At 51.2% G+C, this 10,115-nt stretch overlaps 1 protein-coding gene across 1 annotated transcript in view; it reads left to right on the top strand.

Moving 5' to 3' along the window:
* The window catches only part of MAP3K21 (mitogen-activated protein kinase kinase kinase 21), a 10,959-nt gene extending 4,403 nt beyond the window's left edge, over nt 1-6,556 (top strand). The window contains 5 exon segments of the mRNA XM_014446828.1: nt 2,081-2,248; nt 2,949-3,099; nt 4,006-4,103; nt 4,764-5,504; nt 6,066-6,556. Of these exon segments, the coding sequence (XP_014302314.1) occupies nt 2,081-2,248; nt 2,949-3,099; nt 4,006-4,103; nt 4,764-5,504; nt 6,066-6,487 (1,580 nt within the window). The 3' untranslated portion in view covers nt 6,488-6,556.
* The last annotated feature ends 3,559 nt before the right edge of the window (nt 6,557-10,115 follow it).

Below are 10,115 nucleotides of genomic sequence, written 5' to 3'. Positions count from 1 at the left end.
CGAAATGAGGTCTCCGAGACATGGCGCTTCTTCCGTGGCTTTCGCAGTGCGTGGTCGTCGTGCCGTCAGCCCCGGTTTCCGCGTGAACCAGAGCGTGGCACACGAGTGTGTGTTTTATTATATTTTTAAAAATATATTTTATTGATTTTTTTACAGAGAGGAAGGGAGAGGGAGAGAGAGTTAGAAACATCGACCAGCTGCCTCCTGCACACCTCCCACTGGGGATGTGCCCGCAAGCAAGGTACCTGCCCTTGAACGGAATCGAACCTGGGACCCTTCAGTCCGCAGGCGGACGCTCCATCCACTGAGCCAAACCGGCCAGGGCTGTATTTTATTATTTTTTAAATATGTTTGTATTGATTTCAGAGAGGAAGGGAGAGAGAGAGATAGAAACATCAATGATGAGAGAGAATCATGGATCGGCTGCCTCCTGCACGCACCCACACTGGGGATTGAGCCTGCAATCCAGGCATGTGCCCTGACCAGGAATCGAACCTGGGACCCTTCAGTCTGCAGGCCGACGCTCTATCCACTGGGCCACACCGGCTAGGGCGGCATGCGAGTATTTAACTCTTCGGTAATTTTGCTTGTAGGGATTAGTGGATTTTCTCCTTGTGAAACCAAAGCAGAATTCCCGTGCAGCTGATCGCACAGGCCCCGCATGGCGTGGAGAAAGTCCGGGACAGCTGTCGCTATTTCATCGTTAGGGTTATTGCCTCCTGGGGATCTTTAGTGTCACATGGTCGTTTGGGACAGGGAAGATGCTGCCAGCACCTTCGACAAGATATATCAAATAGTTTAATTACTTCCATCTGAGGGTTTAAAGTGCGTTAGGTGTAAAAAAGAACCAGGAAATCTAGGGAAGCTTTTAAAAATGTTCTTAAATCATTGTGATGGGAGCATGAAGGGATTACATGTGTCAGGAGATGCCAAGCAGAATAGAAAATAGCACACAGCCCGACCAGCGTGGCTCAGGGGTTGAGCTTTGACCTACGAACCAGGAGGTCACGGTTCGATTCCCGGTCAGGGCACGTGCCCGGGTTGTGGTCTCGATCCTCAGTGTGGGGCGTGCAGGAGGCAGCTGATCCATGATTCTCTCATCATGGATGTTCTCTCTCTCCCTCTCCCTTCTTCTCTGAAATCAAAATATATTTTTAAAAAACCCACAAATACTAGGTGATTCTTTAAGGTAATAAAGTAAACTATGGTTCTGCAAATATGAAATGGACATGTGTCAGAGATTTTTCTCAACTCACTGGTGAATGAGGGAACCCGTTCCAATTGATTCGATAGAATTAGCGGGACCAGGTCTTCTTTATGGGCCATTAGTAAAGGAATGTGAGGGTTCGATTGCTGGTTAAATACCAACCTGGTTAATGCCCGGAAAGGCAATAAACCGTAACCTTTGGGATTGTCTTTCTGGCCAGACAGAAACTATTTGCATCATCCCCAGACGAACTCTACACGTTAACCTCTGCCCCTCCTGAGCTGTAAAAATACCCCAGTCACTCGAAAATCAATCAAAGACGAAGGCAGAACACCCAGGATGTCCCTTACTTGTGTCTGAGTTTTAAATATATATATATATATATATATATATATATATATATATATATATATATGTTTTTTTACATTTTACTAAGACAGTCTCCCCTTCCATCTGCTACTATTCTTTCTTTCATATATTCCCATAGTTCTTTGCACAGCTCTGTCTGGACTCCTACCCTCCCTTACAGGTAGGTAATGGTACCTACCATTTGTAAAGTGCTGTGACCACAAAGTACTTTTACTTTCTATTTTTTTAATGATTCTTTTTTTAAAAAATATACTTTTATTGATTTTAGAGAGGAAGGGGGAGGGAGAGAGAGAAACATCCATGATGAGAGAGAACCATGGATCGGCTGCCTCCTCCACGCCCCACACTGGGGATCGAGCCTGCAACCCGGGCATGTGCCCTGACCGGGAATCGAACCGTGACCTCCTGGTTCCTAGGTGGACGCTCCACCCCTGAGCCCGCCGGCCGGGCTCTCTGGCAGTTTTTGCTCGGATTGCTATGTGCCGAAGACGCGGCTGTGAAAATAACTTCAAACCAGGAAATCTCAGTTCTTTCTCTCCCGTCTGACAGATTTCCAGCACAAAATCACCGTGCAGGCCTCTCCCAACCTGGACAAACGGAGGAGTCTGAACAGCAGCGGGTCCAGCCCGCCCAGCAGCCCCACCGTGATCCCGCGGCTCCGGGCCATACAGCGTGAGCGCCGCCCCGCCCGCCCCCGGGCCCCGTGTCTGTTTCTGTCATTGGTTCAACTGGTTGTAACTGAGCATTTGACATGGAATAGGTGTCACAACTATTGGGAAAACAAAATTTAGTCTTACATTCCTAAATCTAGTTTTCTTCCATTGATAACATTTTTTAAAGTATACTTTTATTGATTTCAGAGAGGGACAGAGAGAGAGAGAGAGAAACATCGATGATGAGAGAGAATCATTGATCGGCTGCCTCCTGCACACCCCCTACTGGGGATGGAGCCCGCAACCCTGGCATGGGCCCTGACCAGGAATTGAACCGTGACCTCCTGGTTCGTAGGTCAATGCTCGACCATAGAGCCACGCCGGCCGGGCTTGGCTCTTATTTTCCCCCCCCAAATACAGTGAAATTCTCACTGTCACAGAATGTTAAATAGATAAATAAATAATCCAATCTTTGCTACTAATTTGCCTAGATTTTGTACCTTTTCTTTTAACTTATTTCAGTTTTTGTGCGAATTTTCTCATTAGAGAAAGCTCACCAGTGAAAGAAATCGTTTATTATTTTTATGCTTCTTCATTGTTTACATGTTTTAAGCAAGGTAGTTTTTTTGTTGTTTTTGTTTTTGTTTTTTTTACAAATGATTTGATTCTTCTGACTTTAAAGTTTCTTACTTGATGAATGAGTGATGCTCCCTGTTTAGTGACTTCAGATGAAAGCAACAGAACGTGGGGAAGGAGCACGGTCTGCCGACAGGAAGAGTTTGAAGATGTAAGAAGGAATTTCAAGAGGAGAGGTTGTACCTGGGGACCCAGTTCTATCCAAATGAAAGAACGAACTGATTGCAAAGAAAGGTACGTGTGCGCCCCCTGGTGGCTCCAGTGGGTACTGCGACAAATGGCAGCACCCTCTCCAGTACGGCATTGGCCAGACTTAACTTAAAAAAAAAAAAATTAGACTTCTATGTGGAATCGAATGAACAAAATAAACTGATGAACAAAATAGATCCAGAAACATGGAAGCATAGAACAGACGGACGAATCTCAGAGGGAAGGGGGCGATGGGGACGGGAAGAGATTAACCAGAGAACTTACGTGTATAGATGCATAACCTCTAACCCATGGACACAGACCACAGTGTGGTGAAGGCTGGGGAGGAGGTGGGAGCAGGAGGGGGGAGTTAATGGGGTGGCGGGGGAAAGGGGAACCTGTGTAATACTTTCAACAATAAAGATAAATTTAAAAAATAAATAATAAGATAAAAAGTTTAAAAATTAGGATACTGTAGAGATATCGGAATATGATTTCCATTTCTAGGATGAGTTTATCACACTCATTCGTTATTATTTAAAGTTACGTCGTTAAATCTCCGACATATTATCTGTCTGATTTTTAAGGTTTTATTTGTGCTTCGTTAGCTCCTCAACACCTAATTGGCTATGTGTTTCTATTACATTAAAATAAACATCTTGCCCTAGCTGGTTTGGCTCAGTGGTCGAGCATCGGCCTGTGGACTGAAGGGTCCCGGGTTCGATTCCTGGTCAAGGGCACGTATCTCAGTTGCAGGCTCCTGGCCCAGCCCTGGTCGGTGGCATGCAGGAGGCAACCGATCGATGTGTCTCTCTCTCACATCGGTGTTTCTCTCTGTCTCTCCCTCTTCCTTCCACTCCCTCTAAAAATCAATGGAAAAAATATCTTCAGGTGAGGATTAAAAAGGAAGGAAGGAAGGAAGGAAATAAAATAAGTGTCTTTCTCTCGTAGAATAAGACCTCTCTCGGATGGCAACAGTCCTTGGTCAACTCTCTTCATAAAACATCACAAAACCATGCCGTTGGCATCATTGTTTGTGGACCAACCAGGTACGTGCCTCAGAAACAGAATTTGCTTCACACCCCGATTCTGGGGGTTGTAGAAGCAGTTGAGCAGCCTTAGCATATCATTAGCATATTACGCTTTGATTGATTGGACAGCCGACCAGTCGACCGGACACTTAGCATATTAGGCTTTTATTATGTGGGGTTATCTGTGCCTGTCCAGACAGAGGGAGTCCTCCGAGAAGCCATCCTACTTCTTTCTTAGAATCTTTTGATCCCCATCACTCCTCCTCCTAGAGCAGTGGTTCTCCACCTTCCTCATGCCGCGACCCTTTAATACAGTTCCTCATGTGGTGGTGACCCCCAATTTCATTGTTACAAATGGAACATCATTAAAGCATAGTGATGGATCACAAAAACAATATGTAATTATAGATGTGTTTTCCGATGGTCTTAGGCGACCCCTGTGAAAGGGTCGTTCGACCCCCAAAGGGGTCGCGACCCACAGGTGCAACTGATGTACCTACCTATATAGTTTAAGTTTAAAAATGTGGCTCTCAAAAGAAATTTCAATCGTTGTACTGTTGATATTTGGCTCTGTTGACGAATGAGTTTGCCGACCACTGGGCTAGAGCTATTGTGCGTGTAGTTTAAAGGACTTTCCCTGGAAGACGCTCCTCCTTTGTGCATCTCTGCCTTTCTCAGGTGCCTGCGAAGAACCCAAACCCTCTGCGGACGGATCAGAGCCCAGAAAACCACAGCAGATCAAACCCTCAGCGCCAGCCCCGGCGGACCCGCCTCTGGGGAAAGATGGGCAGCGAGAGAGCCCGCCGGAGACTGAGAACTGGGAGGACGCTGCCTCAGCCGCCGGCACCCCTCAGGGGACCCCGACCCACACTCTGAGCAGGCCGCCCCCCAGGAGAAGGACGGAGGGCGCCCTGTACAGCTGCACCGCGCTGTTGGCGGCCGTGGCCCTGGGCCTGGACATCCGAGAGCTGCCCCGGGTGCCGGCCGCGGAGGAGCCGGGGCCCAGGGAAGAAAGGAAGAAACGCGAGGGCATCCTGCAGCGGGGCACCCTGGCCCCGCGGGCCGCCGATCGCCCCCGGGCATCGGCCACGCTGCCCCCGCCCGGCGCCCTGGGTCTTCTCTCCAGGCCCTCCCTCTCCACCAAGTGCCTGCTGCAGGCGGAGGGCGGGGATTCCCTCGAGGGCGGCGCGCACAGCATGCGCGCCCCCGACGTGCCCACTCCGGGTGTCTGTCCTGCCGCAGGAGGGTGCCAGCCAGGCTCCCCACCCAGACGCGAGGCCGAGAGCGGGGTGTGGAGGCACCTGGGTCCCCCCTCCTCGGAGCTGCCCCGTGGGAACGCGACTCCCTGTGCTTCGTCGAAGAAAAGGGCAGCGAGTCACAGGCGGACCGTGTCCGATGGCAACGCCTCTCTGGCCCCAGGTAGGCGCTCGGAGGGCAGGTACGGACAGCACTGTAGGCGGCAGAGTGTCACCCCGCATCTGGGCGCCTGACACGTGATGGCATTTCCCAGAGTCTCCATTTACAGCTCTGTTTCCACCAGGCACACAGGCCTTCGAATTCTACCCTACGCCTTCCTTTCACATCATCTGGATTCTGGGAAAAGGATAATTAAACGTCAGTCACTTAAATATGTAATAATTAATAGCACCTTAAATCAGAAAGCCCACGCAAGCCCGGCTGGTGGTCAGGTTTCTGTTTTTTAAAAATATATTCTTATGGATGTCAGAGAGGAAGGGAGAGGGAGAGAGAAAGAGAAACATCCATGAGGAGAGAGAATCATGGATCGGCTGCCTCCTGCACGCCCACTACTGGGGATCGAGCCTGCAACCCGGGCATGTGCCCTGACCGGGCATCGAACCGTGACCTCCTGGTTCCTGGATCAACGCTCAACCACTGAGCCACACGGGCCGGGCTGGTTAGTTGTGATATGCATTGTGTCGGACGTCCCGGTCTCTGATGGCACTGTCTTTGCTTTCTCAGCAGCTGCTGCCGCAGGAGCTCCAGGACTGCCCCCCGAGCAGGTGTGGGGACCCCCCCACCCCTCCTGGCCTCACAGGAACCTGCCCCTCCAGGCCCTGCCACTGGAGGCCCCGCCGGGAAAACACAGAGCCTTCACCCCTGTGCCTCCCCCCTCCGCCCTCCCAGCCCCCACGGATGCCCCCCAGGCCTTCCCGGGGAGGACAGAGCCTCTGCCCGCGCAGACGGACCCTGGCCTGGGCGGCGGGGCACTGACCCCTGGCTGTCCCCTCGGAGCCCGGGACAGAACTAGGTCGCTCGGGCCCTCCTTGCTGGACGCCGACGTGCAGGGCCAGAGCCAGGACTGCACGCCGCCCCTGTGCCGGGCGAAGAGCGGGAACGGCCGGCCGGCCGGCTACCAGCTGGAGAAGGAGTTCCTGTCTTAGTGCCTTATGTTATGCAAGCATTTCTCTCTTTTGTAAGGTGAACGATTAAAACACTGCGTCTGTCTTTGAGTTGTTTCGTGCTGCTGGGTCTCGCAGAGCGGCGGCCCCGTGCCGGCAGCGGTCATGGGCCCGAGAGGCACATGGACGAGAGCGCTGCAGGCCGGTGGGTCACCTTGTCCCCTCCCTGCCTTCCTCCCTCTCCTTTGTTCTTTTTTCTCCTTTCCTTTCTTCTCACCTTTCTTTCTCTAACTCTCTCTCTTTTGTGCAACAAAAAGCCAAGAAGAGGAATGTGCTATTAGTAAGTAAAGGTGCCTATTTTTAAAGAAATATATTTTTATTGATTTCAGAGAGGGAGGGAGAGAGATAGAAACATCCATGGTGAGAGAGAATCATGGATCGGCTGCCTCCTGCACACCCCACACTGGGGATGGAACCCACAACCCGGGCCTGTGCCCTGACTGGGAATCTAACCGTGACCTCCTGGTTCCTAGGTGGATGCTCAACCACTGAGTGACGCCGGCCGGGCAAAGGTGTCTATTTTTTTAAAAAAAAAATGGTAACCAGAATAGATACAAAACCCTATGTAAGGGCCCTAGACCCAACAGTAGGGTTATAATGGGTAAATACATCCAATTCTCACCTGAACTTTGCACTATTTCTCTCTTGGAGGAGAATCTACTGAATGTAACTTACACATTTTACCCATTCGACGTCCAAAGCAGATGTGCCCACGATCAGACCTTGGCGTTGGGCTCAGCACAATGTGTGCGCCTGAGACCTGCCTCCCGGGTCCTCCCCGTAGAGAGCGGGGCTTCCGGCTCCAGTAGCCAGGGGTTCCGCCCCCAGAACGGAAAGCCTTTTCCTTTTGTGGCAGAATCTTTAAAAACGGACACGCGTATCATTGTGTTGTACGCATTCAGGTCACGTCATGTCATTTTTTCTCTGTTTCAATGCGTCGTTATCTGAATCACCCCAAGTACAGTTGGAGAGAAACACTGCCAAGTGCAGAAACAGCAGCACTGTTAGGACTCAAGTGCTGTGTAGCTATTTCACAGTTCATTTAATTCTGGATTTTTCCCTGAAGAAAACAACCTTGTGTTTTAAGATTTCTCGCAGCAGAATCTCAGGTGCTTCTTGCGCTGTGCTGTGTTACCTACCGTCCCTTCTACGATTCGGCTTTACTTTAGGGTGGGTGTTGAATTAATGCCTGGAAGAGGCATAGAGAAACCACACGTTCAGTTGTGTTTCTACCAAAGTACTGGCGCGCAGGGGTTGTGATGGCTGTCCGTCTGTCTTGTTCCTGTCTTCCGGTCCTGTTTTCTTTTTCTAATATGTATTTTTAGTGACTTCAGAGAGGAAGGGAGAGAGAGAAACATCAATGATGAGAGAGGATCACGGATCGGCTGCCTCCTGCACACCGGGGATCGAGCCCACAACCCGGGCATGTGACCTTGACCAGGAATCGAACCGTGACCTCCTGGTTCCTAGGTCGACGCTCAACCACTGAGCCACGCCGGCCGGCTTCCTGTTCCCGTTTAGCTTTATTTTAGTCAACTCTGTTTTAACGACTCTAGAAGGGAAGCCATTTAAAGAGATAATTACAAGAGACGCTTTACGCTGTCACGTCTCTGCAGATAGCTCTATTCTCACTGGGATCTCTTGTACATTGGCGATTCTCTATGTGCATACTGAGCAGAAGCTGTTATTTATTTTCCTGTAGACCCGTAGCCCCCCGAAAGATAAATGAACCTGATTCCTGTTAGTCAACAATGAAGGTGCTCCCCCTGCCGAGACCCAAGGCCCGGGCCTGTGCGCTGTATTATGAAGCCTCGCGCGTGGAAAAGGTGTTTACACACGTTGTCTATTTTTTTAATAAACGTTTTTTGATGATTAGTCTCCCTGCTCAGTGGCTCTGATCGGATGACTGTAGTTTGTAACCGTTTTATTTGTATTCAACTAGGAAAGGTACGTTAATAAAGATCTTTGATGCTGAACAAGCCGGATATTTCTCTGTCTTCTGGTCTCGGGGTTTCAAGGGGAACTGGGGTGCAGAGGAGCTTGGGTACAGGTGTAGCTGAAACTCAGGGCTGGATGGTCCCAGCTGTGGTCAACCTGGCGCCCAGGCAATGCCTTTCATTGGGGACCGGCTGACGAGGGCCGGGTTCTGGGAGCCTGTCCCCTCTTATTGATTTCAGAGAGGAAGGGAGAGGGAGAGAGAGATCAAAGCATCAATGATGAGAGAGTCATGGATTGGCTGCCTCTTGCACGCCCTGTTGGGGATCAAGCCCACAACCCGGGCATGTGCCCTTGACCGGAATCGAACCCGGGACCCTTCAGTCTGCAGGCCGGCGCTCTATCCTCTGAGCCAAACCGGCTAGGCTATTTTGCAACATTTTGATGGTTCCTGATTCTTCATGATCTCACATATGTGTGTATATGTTTTATATGTGTAATGTGCATATATATTGTTTATGAAGTCTTGTCTATAAATCTTGGCTTCTGCCTCTCTGATTACCTTTTCTTAGGCGCCCCATGGAGGCAGGGTACACAAACTCTGCCACATGTTGTGCAATTGCCTTTCCAGGAAAGGCACTAAATCCTCACCCACCATGAGGCGGCTCGCTGGCCCTCCTCCCTTCACAACAAACACCCCTTGGCAAACTCAGTCCCTCTGGGAGTCGGCATGTTGGGACCTTGTCACTCTTCATGTGTTAGAGAGAGCTCCGTCACCGGACATTTCCACACTCTCCTGGGCTTTCGGTGCCTCTTGTGGAGGGTGCGGAGGGGGGCGGAAGCTTCTAGTAGGAAGCCGAGGTGCCTGGGGCTGGACCCACCATGATGGGGACCCCAGGGCTCACTGTTGGGCCACCGGGGCCTGGACAGCGGGACATAGCCAACAGCACAGGCACACAGACACACACTCTATTCGTGTCCACAAAGATACACACACTTCCACGCACACTCACAGACACATGCACAAACACTCTCACATGCACACACAAAAACGCTCTTGCAGATGCTCACACATGCACGTGTACACTCAGACACACATACCTTTACACACATGCATGCACACCCCCATATGCACACGTACGTGCACACACCCACACGTATGAGTGCACACACTCGCCCATGCACTCAGACGAGTGTGCACACACAAGCGCACATGTGTGTGCACATACCCATACGTGAGTACACTCTCACAGACACACACGCTCATACACACACGCGGGTGTGCACACACACAATCTCACAGATGCACACACGGACACACTGTCAGACATGCACGTGCACACACCCTCACAGACACACACCCTCACACACGCGTGCACACACACTCACTCACTCACTCACTCACCCACACGCGCATGCTCCCACCGCCCACCAGAGGCCAAACCGGTTCTCTCTCTGAACCCAGCGGAGCCGAAGGAGCCGCCCCCGCCCAGCCTGGCGCCCGGGCCAAGTGCGCGCGCGGTGCCCGGGGCGCTCGGGTTACCTGCGCCGGCTCCACGTCAGCGCCACCTCCCCGCCACTTGGCGCCCGAAGGAAGCAGGAAAGAGGGAATAAAACCCCGGAGCAGCCAATCGGGGCGCGGGCTGGCGGCTGCGGGCGGGGCGGGAAGCAGAAC

Source organism: Myotis lucifugus, unplaced genomic scaffold (assembly GCF_000147115.1).
Source record: "Myotis lucifugus unplaced genomic scaffold, Myoluc2.0 scaffold_578, whole genome shotgun sequence".
NCBI classification, from domain to species: domain Eukaryota; kingdom Metazoa; phylum Chordata; class Mammalia; order Chiroptera; family Vespertilionidae; genus Myotis; species Myotis lucifugus.
Note: the sequence above shows the minus strand (reverse complement) of the source record. Positions and strands in the feature narration are given on the sequence as shown.